This window comes from Dendropsophus ebraccatus, chromosome 11 (genome assembly GCF_027789765.1).
Source record: "Dendropsophus ebraccatus isolate aDenEbr1 chromosome 11, aDenEbr1.pat, whole genome shotgun sequence".
In the NCBI taxonomy this organism is placed as follows: Eukaryota; Metazoa; Chordata; class Amphibia; order Anura; family Hylidae; genus Dendropsophus; species Dendropsophus ebraccatus.
Window position 1 is genome coordinate 95,842,995 of NC_091464.1, and position 20,476 is coordinate 95,863,470.

General features: G+C 48.1%; 1 protein-coding gene across 1 annotated transcript in view; it reads left to right on the forward strand.

The window, feature by feature from the left end:
• The first annotated feature begins 3,753 nt into the window (after nucleotides 1-3,753).
• Nucleotides 3,754-20,476, forward strand: part of LOC138767445 (butyrophilin-like protein 2) — a 50,626-nt gene continuing 33,903 nt past the window's right edge. Inside the window, exons 1-3 of the mRNA XM_069944946.1 lie at nucleotides 3,754-4,223; nucleotides 14,944-14,999; nucleotides 16,823-17,161. Coding sequence (XP_069801047.1) covers nucleotides 3,754-4,223; nucleotides 14,944-14,999; nucleotides 16,823-17,161 — 865 coding nt within the window. The remainder of the gene's footprint in view (nucleotides 4,224-14,943; nucleotides 15,000-16,822; nucleotides 17,162-20,476) is intronic.

A 20,476-nucleotide genomic window follows, 5' to 3' on the forward strand; every position in this document is an offset into this window, starting at 1 on the left:
TCAGGCCAGGGCCCTCGTCAGGGACCAAGAGACTTAGAGATTTTTTTATGCAAGTAGTCACTGCTAGTGTGGTGAGCCCCCGGATAGTGTTATAGCAGTGGGACGGACGGTCACTTGCTAGATGGAAGTGTGATGCCACTCCTGTGGTGAATTGCAGAGATACAGCTGAACCTTAAAGAGAACCTATCATCTAAATTTCACTGTCCCTAATATTAAAGTATATCTTTCCCTAAGTCTATCTATGAAGATACAGACTGCCTTTGCAGTCTGTATCTTATGCTTTACCTACTCTTTCGTATCTGTGTAAGCAAGGCCGGGCGCCGCCATCTTGATGACGTCATTTGCGTTCCACCATTGGAACGCAAGTTGCGTCATCAAGATGGCGGCGCCTGGCCTTGCTTGCACAGAAACAGAGGATTAGGTAAAGTAGAAGATACAGACTGTAAAGGCAGTCTGTATCCTTATGAAGTCTACTTATGAAGATACAGACTGCCTTTGCAGTCTGTATCTTATGCCTTACCTACTACTTCGTGCCGGTGCAGCAGGGCCGGCGCCGCCATCTTGATTACGTCTTTGCGTTCCACCGCTGGAACGCAAGTTACGTCATCAAGATGGCGGCGCCGGCCTTGCTGCACAGAACAGAGTAAGTAAAGTAGAAGATACAGACTGTAAAGGCAGTCTGTATCTTCATGAAGTCTATTTATGAAGATACAGACTGTCTTTACAGTCTGTATCTTCTACTTTACCTAATCCTCTGTTCTGTGCAGCAAGGCCGGCGCCGCCATCTTGATGACGTAACTTGCGTTCCAGCGGTGGAACGCAAAGACGTAATCAAGATGGCGGCGCCGGCCCTGCTGCACCGGCACAGAGTAGTAGGTAAGGCATAAGATACAGACTGCAAAGGCAGTCTGTATCTTCATAAATAGACTTCATGAAGATACAGACTGCCTTTACAGTCTTATACTTTACCTAATCCGCTTGTTTGGTGTAGCTAGGCCGGGGGGGGGGGGGGGCGCCATCTTGAAGACGTGACTTGCGTTCCAGCGGTGAAACGCAAGTGACGTCATCAAGATGGCGGCGCCCCCACCGGCCTTGCTGCCGCTCTGCATGACGGGAGTTTCCTGTCTCGCGCCGGCTCTTTTGAAAAGAGCCGGCGCGAGGCAGGAAAGTAAAACAGAAATATTTAAAAAACGCAGCTTTAAAATTAATTAATTATATTTACAAATATTGTTAAAATTAGGATTTACATCTAATTAGGGAATAAAAAAAATTCATTTTCGCCCGTGATTGGTTCTCTTTAAGATCTTGTCATACAATCATACATCTCCTTTGTGAACGTGCATTTCTTGAGTTATTACAGTTCTATTCCTATAAACTGCAAAAGGTCCCCTGTCAGGAAAAATACGAAATAGTACGCATCTGTTTTATAGTGATTAAACATACATCTCATTTGTGTACGTGCATTTCTTAAGTTATTACAGTTCTATTCTTATAAGCTACAAAAGGTCCCCTGTCAGGAAAAATATTAAATAGTAGACATCTGTTAAACACTGATTAAACGTACATCTCCTCTGTGAACGTGTATTTCTTGAGTTATTACAGCTCTATTCCTATAAGCTAATAAACGTCCTCTGTCCGTCAGGAAAAATACTAAATAGTAGACATCTGTTAAACAGTGATTAAACGTACATCTCCTTTGTGTACGTCCAGCTGACATACCTTCTTTGTCCGTCATAAAAAAAATATGGAATACTTTACATCTGTTATTCCCAGTAATTAATTGTACATCTGATTTGTGTACGTGTATTTATGGAGAGTGGGAAGATCTGTTGTTTTTTTTTTTTAGTCCTATAAAGGGCTCCAATATGCAAGGTCTGTATGCACCCTCAAAACCAAAAATGGTATAAGGGGGAAAGATGTCAAAAAGAACCCCCCATCCAACAGATAAAAGACCAAATATAAGAAAATTATTGTTCTTTATTAAATATATTTCAAAAAATCAACAATAATAAAATACATATAATGGGAGCTGGAGCCTATACAAATGACCCGGTGACCCGGTTACATCATTTCCGGTTTCGCTGGGGATACACAGGACGGCTTTTAATTACAAGCCTGCACCGGCACATGTGTGGGGATATATACCTGATTGGTCTAATGGGATATAAAAAGAGAGAGATCAGCACTTGTGACATCCCCCTCGATAAAGCGAAACGCGTGTCGGGTGAGTGGTGCGGTGGTTCCATGTGCTAGGGACACACTAGGCGGTAATGTATATTGATTCCTGATGTGATCCATTCACCCTTATCCACTGTGAGTTATATTACTTGTCCTATATATGCCCAGTGCACATGGATGTAAATTACCTATTGATTTGTATTTATTTTCTTATGTATCATGTAATGTAATTCACTCCTATCCACCCTGTTGTTGGGGATTTGTATCGGCTCCAGCTCCCATTATGTGTATTTTATTATTGTTGATTTCTTGAAATATACTTAATAAAGAACCATAATTTTCTTCTATTTGGTCTTGCTTCTATCTGTTGGATGGGGGGGGGGTTCTTTTTAACATCTTTCCCCTCATACCATTTTAGGTTTTGATCTTTTTTTTTTTTTTTTATCTTCTATCTAAGATTTCATATCTATCTTGTGAACATGGTGAGAACCAGAGGTGGTGAGCGAGCAGTATCAGGTGTAAGAAGGGGAGATAGAGGTAGAGCGCCAGGTAGTGCTTCCGCCACGTTCTGGCCCTGGCATGTTCCCAGTATCAGATGCCTAGCAGGCATTTCTTTGCAAGAAAAGCTGTCCCTGCCCTGGCCCAGCACATTGCAGAAAATATCTCAAGCCCGTTGGCTGCGTCTGTGTCCACCAAGGTCCATCTGACTACAGACACATGGACCAGTGCTCCGGCCAACTTACAAGCGAGAACATCGTCAGTAGTAGGACCGTCAGGCCTGTCCTCCCTTGCTCGGTTTCCTGTGCGCCTTATTAATAAACAGCGTCGTCAATCTGTTCTTCAGTGGTTATCGGCCCTTGAATCAAGTGCTTTGACCTCCTCTGCATCTCAGTCACGGCCACAAATGTCATCATCATCCTCGTCAGTCCAACTGTAAGCAAACATGGGTAGAATGTCTCTACCCAATATACAGACCACTGAAAATAATCCACATTCTGAAGAGCTTTTTGACCACACAATGCAGTTGGGGTCAGAAGGCGGCTCAAAAGATCAAGAGGCCAAAGAGGATGATTTAGTCTGCTCTGACGCCCAATTGCTGATGCCCTCAGAGGAGGATCAGGAAGCTGGCCGTCAGAAATACCGAGCGGTCAGCAATGCCTGAAAGTGCCTGTGGCTTCTAGCCCGCAGTTTGAGCATGTAGACTGTCAGATAGAGGAAGTCACCTGTCATGACAATAATGATGATGATGATGATGACATTGCGGATCCAACTAGGTCTTTGGAGCGACAGCTGCCGAGGGCATTATCAGTGGAGGATGAGGTAGTTACACTGCGGGTCCCACCTAAGAAAGGGAGAGGGCGGTCGCACAAGTCTGCTGATATTACTGCGCCAGCCGTGGTCAGTGGCGGCAGTGGGGAGACCAGTAGTAGGTTTTCACCGTCTAAGAGGTCCTGAACCTGTGAAGCCTGGGCCTTTTTTGATCAAGCCTCTGATTCTCTGACTGAGTTGGTATGTCATATTTGCCGGCAACGCTTCAGTAGAGGAAAAAATAAAAAGTGTTTAAGTACCACGAGCATGAACAGGCACATGCAGGGAAAGCATGAATTGCTGTGGAATAGTCGCTCTGAGAAAAAAGGCTACACAGGTCCTGAGCTTCCAACTAGCGTCACATCTACAGCCTCCGCCTCCACTTCCAAGGCAAAGCCTCCCTCTTCTGCTGATGTGCCGATGCAGCACTATCAAGCACCATCTCCAAACAAAGATCCTGTCGGCCGCTCTCCACCGCCACCAACACAGCTGACACCTTCTCCTACCACCAGTATGACCTGCACGCCGTACAGCTGCCAGTCCGGCAGCCAGCCTTCTGTGTACCAGGTGTGGGAGCATGAGAAATGCTTTCACCCCAACCATCCCAAAGCCAAAAAACTTAATGTCAGCATTGCCAGGCTGTTGGCTTTGGAAACGTTGCCTTTCTGCCTGGTGGACACAGTTGGCTTCCGCCACGTTCTGGCCCTGGCATGTCCCCAGTATCAGATGCCTAGCAGGCAAGAAAAGCTGTCCCTGCCCTGGCCCAGCACGTTGCAGAAAATATCTCAAGCATGTTGGCTGCATCTGTGTCCACCAAGGTCCATCTGACTACAGACACATGGACCCGTAAGCACGGTCAAGGTCACAGCTAGCGTTCCAAATGTTTTAACAGAATATATTTTTGAAAAATACACCTGTATGAACGTGATGCGCACTACATACAGCCTCTGTCTCATCATCCCTTTTGTAGGCCTCAAAATGGTTAAATGCCTCTTTCTCTCCTGCTACCTGATTTAGTTGAACCGCAACCTCCGTGTTTCTCGCTGGGCTGTTCTCGCTGGCACCAATGGTACCAATTTATCCTCAGTGGGTAAAAAGTGGGTAATCTTTGACAGTCTGCATTGCAGATCCACTTTTTTTTGCATCTGTTAGATGTATCGATGTTTCTTACAGAGGAGGTTGTGGTCTAATTTTATCCTAAATGGGTACAGAGCCCATTTTGACAGTCTGCATTGCAGATCCACTTTATTTAAAATTATCTCGTCATCTGTTAAAGCCAAATTTTAGGCTATGAGTTGTTCCATGTTAACAGTGTACTCTTCTGGAGGATAATTACAGTTTCTCCTACATATAGGTGTCAAAACTAACCGGGACATCTCCCATTGAGGGGTGTCCTCTGCCTTCCTTTCATTTTTTAGCTCTTTCAAAGGCAGAAGCCAGCAGCTCAGTAAAGGCCAATTTATCAGCTGTTTTTTTAAAGGGAATCTGTCACCCCCCGTGCCGGAGTGACAGGCTCCCGACCCCCCGCAACAGCCCCCTATACTCACCTGATCCCGCCAGGTCCCGCTTCTGGATCCGGTCAGGTCACAGAGATCTCAGCCGCTGCAGCCCGGCGCGCGTGCTGAGAGATAAGTCCAACGCTCATAGAGAATGACGGAGAGTCCAGCGCTCCGTCATTCTCTATGAGCATTGGACTCATCTCTCAGCGTGCGCGCCGGGCTGCAGCGGCTGAGATCTCCGTGACCCGACCGGATCCAGAAGCGGGACCCGGCGGGATCAGGTGAGTATAGGGGGCTGTAGCGGAGGGTCGGGAGCTTGTCACCCTGGCACGGGGGGTGACAGGTTCCCTTTAATCTTCAATTTCAAATCAAATCAAAAGAACAGGCATTGAAAATGCAGCATGGTCATAGTGATAGTTTAGAACATCTTAACATTCTCCCAGTTCTCTTCTGTATTTCAGGTATACATAGTAACAGCTATCCTTTTCATTAATTTCCTTTCTAAAGAGAGTTGAGCATAATGTTTCTCTAGTGTGGTTAATGACTCATCAAACACAGGAGTTTGTGGTTTGATATTATCCTGAGTGGGTACAGAGCCCATTTTTGACAGTCTGCATTGTAGAGCCACTCTTTTTTTTTCAATAATCTCTTCATCTGTTAGATGTATGTTGTTAAAGCCAAATTTTAGGCTATGAGTTCTTCCATGTTTACAGTGTACTCTTCTGGAGGATAATTACAGTTTCTCCTACATAAAGGTGTCAAAATTAACCCGGACATCCCCCATTGAGGGGTGTCCTCTGCCTTCCTTTCATTTTGTAGCTCTTTCAAAGGCAGAAGCCAGCAGCTCGGTAACGGACACTTTATTGGCTGTTTTTTTAATCTTCAATTTCAAAGCACATCAAAAGAACAGACAGTGAAAATGCAGCATGGTCATAGTAATGCTTGAGCTCAGTGATTGCTGTGTTTTGCAAATTGAATACTCCCAAGAGCCACAAAATCCATTTATGTTTTTAGGTTGAAAAAGTCACTGTTTAGCAGGTAGGATCAATCAGGTTGGTAGAGGTGGTAGCAGGGCCGGACTGGGACTAAAAAGCAGCCCTGGCAGTCTAACCCTACCAGCCCACATACAATACCCCCGGTGTTTGCAGTGCCCTCATAGGGTACGATTAACCAAGCAGCCGGGCCGCACAAATGATCATTATATTGCTATTGGCCTGTAAGGAACTTACCTTGTCCGGCTCCAGTGGCGTCTCCTTCCAGCTCGGCTCCGGCTGTCGGCTCGGGAGCGCGCCGCTGCTCCGCCCGCCGGAGCCGAGTGACGTCACGGAGACCCGACGGCGTCCCTAGCAACCGGGGACGCCGTGGGGTCACGTGACCGTCAGCTGGCCGGCCGGCACGCAGCTGATGTGTTTTGCACTCAGGCTGAGTGGCAGGTCGCCCGGCCGCTCAGCCTGCAGTGCACCAGCTGCAGTGAGGCTGGACTCAGGAGGCCGGACCAATCAGCCTTTGGTCCGGGCTCCTGGTCCAGTATAAAGTTTCAGTGTAGCCAGCAGGTTAACGCTGGCTATTAGTTGTTTCTGATCCCAGCTCCCCAGTCCCTTGTATTCTGCTATATCCTTTCTCATTTCAACTTGCCCGGATTCTGACCTTTTTGCCTGTCCCCTGACTCTCCGTTTGGTTCCGATTTTGTACTGCGTTGCTCGTTTGGTTATTGACTCGGCTAGTTGACTTCCCGCTTTGTGTTTGTCTGTCTGTCTGCGTTTTATGTTCTGCACGTATACAGCATAGGGATTGTCTTCGTGGTTGTCCGCGACCGCCTAGGGTCGACCGAGGCAAGTAGGCAGGTGACAGTGGGTGGGGTCAGAGTTAGGGCCCACTGTCTAGTGTCTTATCTTCCCCAGCCACTCGTGACATGGCCACAGTGAGACGTGCAGGCGATAGCAATATATTTTACTGCCCGTACAGCCGATGATTCTGTGTTACGGCCCTTTTACACGGGCAGATTATCAGCCGAAGGAGCATTTCTAGCATTGCCCTTGCCAATAATCAGCTCTTACCGCAATGCAAGCTTTGGCAGACTCTGATTCACTAGGTCACAACCTTTGTCCCTCATTTCATATGGTGACCTCCATCATCATCACAAGAAGGGGAGAAAAAGGACCACGGACACTAATGACAGGAATAAGCATCCACTACCACTACACAAAGAGCGATATAACAGATAATACATAGGGGCACTGTATTATCACACTGCCGACTATAGTACAGACTACAGGACTGATCAGACGCCGTCTCAGGCAGAATCTGCCATTATAGACAATCTCCCACCTTTCTTACCCGCCTCATTCAGTGACGCCTACCTATGGGGCTATCCAGGATTCAAAAAACTGAATACTGATACAGAATAATATCCACCATATAAACACAATTACCAATGATACCAGTATACACAGGGCAAATAATACACCATGACCACTACCATCTTCACAACACAGTAACTGGATAATACCACTTTACTCCCTAAGCAGTGACCATATAGAGGTAGATCCAGCAGACGCAGGTTCTGCAGACATAATAATTGATTATAGTGCAGCTACATCCAGTGACTTACCGGGGGCGTCTTGTCTGTATGAACTGCAAGCGACATTTTTGCTAATCATGGTTGTTCATTTTTCCTTTTCTTCTCCATCCGGCCCGGCTATCACAAAGTCTTCTCCAATCGTCTCCATAGAATCTATCAGACAAACATTTTAGGCTCCTCATTCCAGCACCATGCTATTTTCTATACAAAGTCCTCATGTGTATTGCTTCACATAGTTACATTGCTCCTCTGTGCCCCCATGTATGCAGTTAGCCCCACTTTGAGCCTCTCACTAGTAGCCAGGCCCCTCTATGTTCCCATATATTATTATGCCCCCTTTGTTCCCTATATATTACTGAGCCCCCTCTGTGCTTCTATTTAGCAATAGGCCTTCTGTGTGCTCTGCCCCCATACGGTATTAGGTTACTCTTTTATGCCCCCTATGGTAGTTAGGTCCCTCTGTGTGCAATATAATTTGACCCTCTTTGTGCTCCCATATAGGCTTCCTCCATAACCCCACATAGTATTAGGTCCCCTGTGTTTCTGCATATACTATAGAACCCTCATGCCTCCATATAGTATAGACCCCCTTTGTAAATCAGTCCCCATATATGATAGCCCCCCCCCCCCCCGTTGCAGCAGCCCTATGAAGTATAACCCGCCTTTTCCTGTGCAGCAGCCCCATGTAATATAGCCCCACTCCTTTCCTGTATAGTAGACCCATGTAGTGTAGCCCCCTGTGTAACCCCCATAGTATAAACCCCTCAAAGTACTCTCCACATAGGTTAGGCCCCTTTGTAGCCCCCGCATAGTATAGCCTCCCTTTTGTAGCCCCCAGAGTAGAGACCCCCCAGGTAGCCCCCACATAGTATAGGATCCCCCGTGTAGCCCCCACATAGTATAGGCCCCCTGTGTAGCCCCCCTTAGTATAGACCCCATGTGTAGCCCCCATATTATAGGCCCCTTTTTAGCCGCCGTATTATAGGCCCCTTTTTAGCCCCCCATAGTATAGACCCGCTGTGTAGCCCCCCCACAGTATAGACCCCCTGTGTAGCCCCCCACAGTATAGACCCCTTGTGTAGCCTCCACAGTACAGACCCCCTGTGTAGCCCCCTCATAGTATAGACCCCCTGTGCGGCCAGCCCCCCACAGAATAGACCCCCTGTGCAGCCAGCCAGCCCCCCCATAGTATAGACCCCCTGTGCAGCCAACCAGCCCCCCCATAGTATAGACCCCCGTGCAGCCAGCTCCCCCCCATAGTATAAACTCCCTGTGCAGCCAGCCCCCCATAGTATAGACCCCCTGTGCAGCCAGCCCCCCCCATAGTATAGACCCCCTGTGCAGCCATCCCCCCATATTATAGACCCCCTGTGCAGCCAGCCCCCCATAGTATAGACCCCCTGTGCAGCCAGCCCCCCATATTATAGACCCCCTTTACAGCCAGCCCCCCCATATTATAGACCCCCTGTGCAGCCAGCCCCCCTATAGTATAGACCCCCTGTGCAGCCAGCCCCCCTATAGTATAGACCCCCTGTGCAGCCCCCCCATAGTATAGACCCCTGTGCAGCCAGCTCCCCCATAGTATAGACCCCCTGTGCAGCCAGCCCCCCCCATAGTATAGACCCCCTGTGCAGCCAGCCCCCCCATAGTATAGACCCCTGTGCAGCCAGCCCCCCCATAGTATAGACCCCCTGTGCGCCAGCCCCCCCATAGTATAGATCCCCTGTGCAGCCAGCCCCCCCCATAGTATAGACCCCCTGTGCAGCCAGCCCCCCCATAGTATAGATCCCCTGTGCAGCCAGCCCCCCCCCATAGTATAGACCCCCTGTGCAGCCAGCCTCCCCCATGGTATAGACCCCTGTGCAGCCAGCCCCCCCATAGTATAGACCCCCTGTGCGCCAGCCCCCCCATAGTATAGACCCCCTGTGCAGCCAGCCCCCCCCCATAGTATAGACCCCCTGTGCAGCCAGCCCCCCCATAGTATAGATCCCCTGTGCAGCCAGCCCCCCCCCCATAGTATAGACCCCCTGTGCAGCCAGCCTCCCCCATGGTATAGACCCCTGTGCAGCCAGCCCCCCCATAGTATAGACCCCCTGTGCGCCAGCCCCCCCATAGTATAGATCCCCTGTGCAGCCAGCCCCCCCATAGTATAGACCCCCTGTGCAGCCCCCAGATTGCAGCATTTATGGGAAAAATGAAAAAAAAAAAAAATAGACTCACCTCACCTGGATCCTGGATCTCCCTCTGGCCTGGCAGCTTCTCTTGTAAGTTCAGTGAGCTTCTGAGACGCCGGCCCCAGCCGGAAGCTCACTGATACAGCACCGCCGCGCCCGGACTTCTCCTCTCTACTGCTCAGCGGCTGACATGTGACATGAGGACGTCACATGTCAGCTGCCGAGCGGGAGCGAGAAGTCCAGGCGCCGTGGTGCTGTATCAGTGAGCTTCCGGCTGGGGCCGGCATCTCGGAAGCTCACTGAACTTACAAGAGGTCCGGCGGCCCTTTAACGGCCTCCGGGCCCAGCCCGCCCCTGCCGCGGCAATCGGGCAGCCCAGCGGGCATTTGCCCAGTCTGCCAGATTACCAATCCAGGCCTGGGTGGTAGTAATGGGTGGTTTTTCCATCTAATTCAATTTAAATTTGCTTTCTCTTAGATACTCTTTAAAAGATTTAAAGTGTGAACCTTCAAATCACAGGGTCTCTTACATGGTTTCTATGACAGCCACACCACTGTAGAATGTGTCTGACCAAATAACAGACAAAAAACAAAAAGTGCAGCAGCAACCTACAGGTGCAGGGGCCTACGGTATATACTCCTCCCAGCGTACACACGATAAACACCTGCTCTGTAGATATTAAAAAGTGAGGATCTTAGCAAACTATTTGATCAAACAGAGTGTACCATGTCGCCACGTTAAGGCGTCCTCGAGACATGGTCCCTACTCCAGCATTCTCACACTAGCAATGGCCTCTTCTGGGCTTTATTAAGCTACAACTGGGCAGATAAGCCCAGGAGAGGCCATTGCTAGTGCGAGAATGCTGGAGTAGGGACCATGTCTCGAAGGACACCATAACGTGGCGACATGGTACACTCTTTGATCAAATAGTTTGCTAAGATCCTCACTTATATCTACACAGCAGGTGTTTATCGTGTGTACGCTGGGAGGAGTAAGCAAACACGGGTAGAATGTCTCTACCCAATATACAGACCACTGAAAATAATCCACATTCTGAAGAGCTCTTTGACCACACAATGCAGTTGGGGTCAGAAGGCGGCTCAAAAGATCAAGAGGCCAAAGAGGATGATTTAGTCTGCTCTAGCGCCCAATTGCTGATGCCCTCAGAGGAGGATCAGGAAGCTGGCCATCAGAAATACCGAGCGGTCAGCAATGCCTGAAAGTGCCTGTGGCTTCTAGCCCGCAGTTTGAGCATGTAGACTGTCAGATAGAGGAAGTCACCTGTCATGACAATAATGATGATGATGATGATGATGTCATTGCAGATCCAACGTGGTCTTGCACAAGTCCGCTGATATTACTGCGCCAGCCGTGGTCAGTGGTGGCAGTGGGGAGACCAGTAGTAGGTTTTCACCGTCTAAGAGGTCCTGAACCTGTGAGGCCTGGGCCTTTTTTGATCAAGCCTCTGATTCTCTGACTGAGGTGATATGTTGTATTTACCCGCAAAGCGTCAGTAGAGGAAAAAATAAAAAGTGTTTAAGTACGCTGGGAGGAGTATATACGGTAGGCCCTTGCACCTGTGGGTTGCTGCTGCACTTTTTTTTTTTTTTTTTGTCAGTACTTAAACCACTAGCAGCGTGCAACCTGCAGTGTGAACAGAGTCATAGATGTGCTGCCAAATTTTCCTTTTTTTTTTTTTTTCTGACCAAATAACACACACACATACACACACACACACAATGACAGCGGTGGGTGCTGTGTGCAGGGGAAGCATGCCTGGATGCATCTAACACTAGTGATGAATTTAAATTGAAGCATATGTTTTGGTCTAGCGTGAATAGCTTACTATTCACTCATCAATAAATGAAGTATTTTACCCTCTTAATTTTTTTTCTGTCATTCTTAGAGCCAAATTTTCTTCACTAAGTTGTTCCATGTATCCAGTTTCCTCTTCTCCATGGTAATTCCAGCTTCCCCCTTCGCCTGTATAGGTGTCAAAATTAACTCGAACATCTCCTCATTGACTTTAATGGGGTTCATACCGAACTTCACTACTGTTCGAGGTTCGACTCGAACTCGAACATTTTACTGTTCGCTATTCACTAGTAATACGTACTTTCTGTAGGAAATAACATGTACTATCTGTAGGAAATAATACGTACTATCTGTAGGAAATAACATGTACTATCTGTAGGAAATAACATGTACTTTCTGTAGGAAATAATACGTACTATCTGTAGGAAATAATACGTACTCTGTAAGAAATAACATGTACTATCTGTAGGAAATAATACGTACTCTGTAAGAAATAACATGTACTATCTGTAGGAAATAATACGTACTCTGTAGGAAATAATACGTACTATCTGTAGGAAATAATACGTACTCTGTAGGAAATAATACGTATTCTCTGTAGGAAATAACATGTACTATCTGTAGGAAATAACATGTACTATCTGTAGGAAATAATATGTACTATCTGTAGGAAATAATACGTACTATCTGTAGGAAATAACATGTACTTTCTGTAGGAAATAATACGTACTCTGTAGGAAATAATACGTACTATCTGTAGGAAATAATACGTACTCTGTAAGAAATAACATGTACTATCTGTAGGAAATAATACGTACTATCTGTAGGAAATAATACGTACTCTGTAGGAAATAATATGTATTCTCTGTAGGAAATAACATGTACTATCTGTAGGAAATAATACGTACTATCTGTAGGAAATAATACGTACTATCTGTAGGAAATAACATGTACTATCTGTAGGAAATAATACGTATTCTCTGTTGGAAATAATACGTACTATCTGTAGGAAATAATACGTATTCTCTGTAGGAAATAATACGTATTCTCTGTAGGAAATAATACGTACTATCTGTAGGAAATAATACGTATTCTCTGTAGGAAATAATACGTACTATCTGTAGGAAATAACATGTACTATCTGTAGGAAATAATACGTACTATCTGTAGGAAATAACATGTACTATCTGTAGGAAATAATATGTATTCTCTGTAAGAAATAATACGCACTATGGACATTTATCATTTGCACCTTTTTTTCCGAATATTGTTATCACTGCGCACTGGCTTATATGTTTGCAGCCTAGTCAGGTGTTTATGAATATTCGCATGTTGGTTCACATATATTACCTGCCATAGCTTCCCTGGCACTGCGGACTGGAGTACAGATGCGAATAAATATGCAAATATTCCAAAATGCGCAGATGATAAATCACAGCTAAGTAAATTCTTAATAATAACACGCCACAAAAGTCAATAAGGAAAAAAACAGCCGCAAGCTGTCATAGTCACACATACACCGAGCTACACTGTACAGTAAATCTGACGAAGGTCTGTGCACATCACACATACACCAGAGATTGCTAAGGAGCACAAGGTACGCTGCTTGATACATGTCCCCCTATCTGTAGGAAGTAATAGACACAGTGGCGGCTTGGATTAGGAGCATAATTCGTTCCAGGACGGCGCTTGTAATCCAAATCCACTCTTATACCAAAGCTAATTTTCCCATAAGAAATCACTGATTTGCAGACAATTTGTTCCACACCCGAAATATAATGTTTTTTATTCTGAATAACACATAGAACAGATGAGAAGCAATGAGAAGCAGCTGAATCTGTGATATTATAGGTTACTGTAGAGTATAGCAATCAGCATGTGGTGTATAATGTATAGTAACTGTATAACCCTGATAACACAGCAGCTGGATATGTGATATATAAGTTACTGTACAGTATAGCAATCAGCATGTGGTGTATAATGTATAGTAACTGTATAACCCTGATAACACAGCAGCTGGATATGTGATATATAAGTTACTGTACAGTATAGCAATCAGCATGTGGTGTATAATGTATAGTAACTGTATAACCCTGATAACACAGCAGCTGGATATGTGATATATAAGTTACTGTACAGTATAGCAGCATGTGGTGTATAATGTATAGTAACTGTATAACCCTGATAACACAGCAGCTGGATATGTGATATATAAGTTACTGTACAGTATAGCAATCAGCATGTGGTGTATAATGTATAGTAACTGTATAACCCTGATAACACAACAGCTGGATATGTGATATATAAGTTACTGTGCAGTATAGCAATCAGCATTTGGTATATAATGTATAGTAACTGTATAACCCTGATAACACAGCAGCTGGATATGTGATATATAAGTTACTGTACAGTATAGCAATCAGCATGTGGTGTATAATGTATAGTAACTGTATAACCCTGATAACACAACAGCTGGATATGTGATATATAAGTTACTGTGCAGTATAGCAATCAGAATGTGGTATATAATGTATAGTAACTGTATAACCCTGATAACACAGCAGCTGGATATGTGATATATAAGTTACTGTACAGTATAGCAGCATGTGGTATATAATGTATAGTAACTGTATAACCCTGATAAACAGCAGCAGGTTGTAGATACCGGATGGAGCTGCAGATCCCCATCATGCAGTAGTGTAGTACAACAGGCTAGAATAGAGAAGCAGGGCTGCCGCCAGAGGTCTGTGTGGTCACATGACAGCAATGGGGAAGGGGTGTGTGTTCAGCAGGAACCAATCAGGAAGTGAGAATCACAGAGCTGTGCAGGAGGACAGTGACAGAAATTGTTCTCTACAGCAGTGTGAATGGCTGAGTGTAAGTGCAGGCACATTATATCAGCAGTGTGCAGTAGTGGATTATAATATGTCCTTTTCGGGCGGTAGCCCGGGGCCCTGAGCTCCTAGGGGGACCCATGGCCACCCAAGAAGACTCATACTTTTAGTGGTGTATTGTCTCCTGGTTACAGTTCTGTCATGATTTGCAAAATAAAAATAGCTGCTTTTATCATATTATCTATCCTGTACTATGAACACCAGGCTAGTGCTGCCATAGTTACAGTGGGGGGAGGGGCCCAGGCCTGGTGAACAGCCTATGATAAAGTTAATCCGCCCCTGGCAGTGTGTGTTATTATACTATACTATACAAGGTAAAGACACATTTAGTGATACGTAGATGAATTCCTGTTGGCCTGGTTACTGCGGAGCTGCAGTCAGTGTGGTGGAGCTGTCAGTGCAGTCCATTGGAATGGAGGACAGTTATCTGTGTAATGTCACCATATAAACCCTGTCCACACTGAGCAGACACTCACCCTGTTCTCTCTCTACAGAATTGTTCCCATAGTGCTCAGCGTCCTGGTTATTGACTTGATCATTTTCTGTGCAGGTAAGTGATGTCATGTGACGCACTCTGTATGGCAGCCACCATTACCGCACTGTACACCGCAGGTCTGTCCCCCCACCCCCCCCCCCCAGGGTATAATGCGATGGGGCCACTCCGCAGTGTAGATGGTACTAACAGGCAGGAACCGGGGCAGCTGTAGGGCATAGCGTTGTCACGGTGAAGGCACGAGGGTGATACAGCTAGAAACCAGGCTCCTGACCATGCGGGGATACTGGGCATGCGATTCTTTGTTGCACTTAGTCGGGGCACTGATTAACACACCAATGCCAAGGTTCAGTAACAACGGTGGTTACAATTTTATTGTAACGGTAGTAACCAATAGCAACAGTCTCTTCCGGATGCAACCGGGAATATAATAACCTTGTATGAGCAGAGTAAAGGTGGTGCTGCAATAGTCTGTTGGTGAAGCGTGCCGGATGATGGGAGTAGTGGTGACAATAGAGTAGAGATGCTGGGTGGAATATACGAAGAATGAGTACTTGCGGTAAATAACTTGAGTTGATGAGGAGGTTGAGGACTGGAACGACACCCAGATAAGAGAATACTCTTGGCACTTGAAGCAGGCGGACAGCCAGTAACTGGAGCAGCAGAGCACTGACCACTCTCCTAACAGGGGAGAGAGACGGCAGGGAACACACCTATCCCCTCTGAGGTAGGGAACAGGAACTGAGGACTAGAGGAAGTCACATGACAACCCCTGGCCAAAGCTCGACAGCCATTGGAGTTACCATGGTAACAAGGCACGGTCACGTGATCACCAGCCTTTGCATAACCACTATACAAAAACATGTGCAAAAAGGAATATACAGGAAACCTGAGTATAACCATAGAACCTGAGAGTTGCAGGGGGAGACATGGCAAACAGTTGCAGTGGATATGCTTTCCAGAACAGGAATAGAGAGTCTGTTCTGGGACACTGCAATAATGTATATGGTGTGCTCACTCACCATCGTACAGCGGCATCTGTTTCATCCCAGCTCAGCAGCATCCATACTTTTCATCATGGGTCATGTGATCCCCAGTCTGACCCCCAGAAAATCACAGTGTTTTATATCTCAGAGGAAGGGTGTGTCCTGGGTCAGCTGAATTCCTGTATATTACACTGTGATATAATCATCTGACCCCTCCCCCCATCTAGCTGCTATCTCTATGTACCTACCCTCACACGTTTTGATTTTGCAGCTATTTTCTGTGTTTTTGCGAGCACGGCCTGAAGACTTAAAATCTTACAGAAAGATGCATCAAAACTACACATAATGTGAACTGACACCAACCACCATTCTCTCCTGGATGAGCTCCGGCAGACAGTCATGTGATTAGGTCATCAGAGGAGGTCATTACTCCGCCCCCTTCTATAGCATTATAAGAGGCACTATGGGAAATATAGGCAGCACATGAAATTATTTCTACTAGTAGTCATTAGTGTCCAGCATAACTTGATGTATGACCAGACCAAGGATCAACATCATGGCTGACCATACGCTGGACCACCAAGTAGGGTCACTGTGCGCTCACTCCCCTCCAGGTTTATCCTCCTTCTCGCACATGTATGTTCTCTATAGGGGCTGGACATTCTCTATAGGTGCACATTGAAGACTTTTCTCCGATTTCACCCAACCTGTTTCCCCTGTAAGTCCAGCACAGCAGGGAACGTTTGTTGCATGCGATATTCCATGGCTGTATATGCAGACTGTATGTGTCATCATATACACAGTACAGTTGTATTTTCTATGTCCTTGGATGATATTCGCCTTGTTTCAGACATCAGACACTATAATAACCGCGACCTCCATTCATGCTTCCAGTTTCCATCAATGTGGCGCTGGCCGACGCCTCGGGACAGGTTGGGGACTCTGTCACCCTGCAGTGCACCTTCACCTTGAAGCTATCCCAGTCTATCAGTGTTGTATGGGAGAAGGTGGGAGACACCGGGGACGTGTACAGATACGAGAATGGAGAAGTCTCGCTGAATCAACAGAACCCAAACTTCAGGGGTCGGACATCGCTGTTCCCCAGCCAGCTGCCCGCAGGGAATGCCTCCCTCAGGATCAGTGAGGTGCAGGCGAATGACGCCGGGGTCTACAGATGTACAATCACTAACTCTCTCCGAAAGGTGGAGGGCGAGCTGCGGCTCAATGTGCGAGGTGAGATACTACTACAAGACTCCGCTCACACTTTTACAGGGCTGTTACATACACGGATCCTAACTGATTATGGGGCTTCTAAAGTATAATCCATGATGGGGATGGTGGCAATACTGAGGAGCTGGTGGGGATGGTGGCAGTACTGAGGAGCTGGTGGGGATGGTGGCAGTACTGAGGAGCTGGTGGGGATGGTGGCAGTACTGAGGAGCTGATGGAGATGGTGGCAGTACTGAGGAGCTGATGGAGATGGTGGCAGTACTGAGGAGCTGATATAGATGGTGGCAGTACTGAGGAGCTGATGGGGATGGTGGCAGTACTGAGGAGCTGGTGGGGATGGTGGCAGTACTGAGGAGCTGATGGAGATGGTGGCAGTACTGAGGAGCTGGTGGGGATGGTGGCAGTACTGAGGAGCTGATGGGGATGGTGGCAGTACTGAGGAGCTGGAGGGGATGGTGGCAGTACTGAGGAGCTGATATAAATGGTGGCAGTACTGAGGAGCTGATATAGATGGTGGCAGTACTGAGGAGCTGATGGGGATGGGGGCAGTACTGAGGAGCTGATGGGGATGGTAGCAGTACTGAGAAGCTGATGGAGATGGTGGCAGTACTGAGGAGCTGATGGAGATGGTGGCAGTACTGAGGAGCTGATGGGGATGGGGGCAGTACTGAGGAGCTGATGTACATGGTGGCAGTACTAAGGAGCTGGTGGAGATGGTGGCAGTACTGAGGAGCTGGTGGAGATGGTGGCAGTACTGAGGAGCTGATGTACATGGTGGCAGTACTGAGGAGCTGGTGGGGATGGTGGCAGTACTGAGGAGCTGATGGAGATGGTGGCAGTACTGAGGAGCTGGTGGGGATGGTGGCAGTACTGAGGAGCTGATGGAGATGGTGGCAGTACTGAGGAGCGGATGTACATGGTCGCAGTACTGAGGAGCTGATGGGGATGGTGGCAGTACTGAGGAGCTGATGTACATGGTGGCAGTACTGAGCAGCTGATGGAGATGGTGGCAGTACTGAGGAGCTGATGTACATGGTGGCAGTACTGAGGAGCTGGTGGGGATGATGGCAGTACTGAGGAGCTGGTGGAAATGGTGGCAATACTGAGGAGCTGATGGAGATGGTGGCAGTACTGAGGAGCTGGTGGGGATGATGGCAGTACTGAGGAGCTGGTGGGGGTGGTGGCAGTACTGAGGAGCTGGTGGGGATGGTGGCAGTACTGAGGAGCTGATGGAGATGGTGGCAGTACTGAGGAGCTGATGGAGATGGTGGCAGTACTGAGGAGCTGATGGGGATGGTGGCAGTACTGAGGAGCTGGTGGAAATGGTGGCAGTACTGAGGAGCTGATGGCAGTAGTGAGGAGCTGATGGAGATGGGGGCAGTACTGAGGAGCTGATGGGGATGGTGGCAGTACTGAGGAGCTGATGGAGATGGTGGCAGTACTGAGGAGCTGATGGAGATGGTGGCAGTACTGAGGAGCTGATGGAGATGGTGGCAGTACTGAGGAGCTGATGTACATGGTGGCAGTACTGAGGAGCTGGTGGGGATGGTGGCAGTACTGAGGAGCTGATGGAGATGGTGGCAGTACTGAGGAGCTGGTGGAGATGGTGGCAGTACTGAGGAGCTGGTGGAGATGGTGGCAGTACTGAGGAGCTGGTGGGGATGGTGGCAGTACTGAGGAGCTGGTGGAGATGGTGGCAGTACTGAGGAGCTGATGGGGATGGTGGCAGTACTGAGGAGCTGATGTACATAGTGGCAGTACTGAGGAGCTGGTGGGGATGGTGGCAGTACTGAGGAGCTGGTGGGGATGGTGGCAGTACTGAGGAGCTGATGGGGATGGTGGCAGTACTGAGGAGCTGATGGGGATGGTGGCAGTGCTGAGGAGTTGATGTACATGGTGGCAGTACTGAGGGTCTGATGTACATGGTGGCAGTACTGAGGAGCTGATGGGGATGGTGGCAGTACTGAGGAGCTGATGGAGATGGTGGCAGTACTGAGGAGCTGATGGGGATGGTGTCAGTACTGAGGAGCTGATGGGGATGGTGTCAGTACTAAGGAGCTGATGGAGATGGTGGCAGTAATGAGGATCTGATGGGGATGGTGGCAGTACTGAGGAGCTGATATAGATGGTGGCAGTACTGAGGAGCTGATGAGGATGGTGGCAGTAATGAGGAGCTGATGGGGATGGTGGCAGTACTGAGGAGCTGATGGGGATGGTGGCAGTACTGAGGAGCTGGTGGGGATGGTGGCAGTACTGAGGAGCTGATGGGGATGGTGGCAGTACAGAGGAGCTGGTGGGGATGGTGGCAGTACTGAGGAGCTGGTGGGGATGGTGGCAGTACTGAGGAGCTGATGGGGATGGTGGCAGTACTGAGGAGCTGGTGGAGATGGTGGCAGTACTGAGGAGCTGGTGGGGATGGTGGCAGTACTGAGGAGCTGGTGGAGATGGTGGCAGTACTGGGGAGCTGATGGAGATGGTGGCAGTACTGAGAAGCTGGTGGGGATGGTGGCAGTACTGAGGAGCTGATGGAGATGGTGGCAGTACTGAGCAGCTGATGGAGATGGTGGCAGTACAGAGGAGCTGGTGGGGATGGTGGCAGTACTGAGGAGCTGGTGGGGATGGTGGCAGTACTGAGGAGCTGATGGAGATGGTGCAGTACTGAGGAGCTGGTGGGGATGGTGGCAGTACTGAGCAGCTGATGGAGATGGTGGCAGTACTGAGGAGCTGATGGGGATGTGGCAGTACTGAGGAGCTGGTGGGGATGGTGGCAGTACTGAGGAGCTGATGGGGATGGTGGCAGTACTGAGGAGCTGATGGGGATGGTGGCAGTACTGAGGAGCTGATGGAGATGGTAGCAGTACTGAGGAGCTGATGGAGATGGTAGCAGTACTGAGGAGCTGGTAAGGATGGTGGCAGTACAGAGGAGCTGGTGGGGATGGTGGCAGTACTGAGGAGCTGATGGAGATGGTGGCAGTACTGAGGAGCTGATGGAGATGGTGGCAGTACTGAGGAGCTGATGGGGATGGTGGCAGTACTGAGGAGCTGGTGGGGATGGTGGCAGTACTGAGGAGCTAATGTACATGGTGGCTGTACTGAGGAGCTGATGTACATGGTGGCTGTACTGAGGAGCTGGTGGGGATGGTGGCAGTACTGAGGAGCTGATGGGGATGGTGGCAGTACTGAGGAGCTGGTGGGGATGGTGGCAGTACTGAGGAGCTGGTGGGGATGGTGGCAGTACTGAGGAGCTGGTGGGGATGGTGGCAGTACTGAGGAGCTGATGGCAGTACTGAGGAGCTGATGGAGATGGTGGCAGTACTG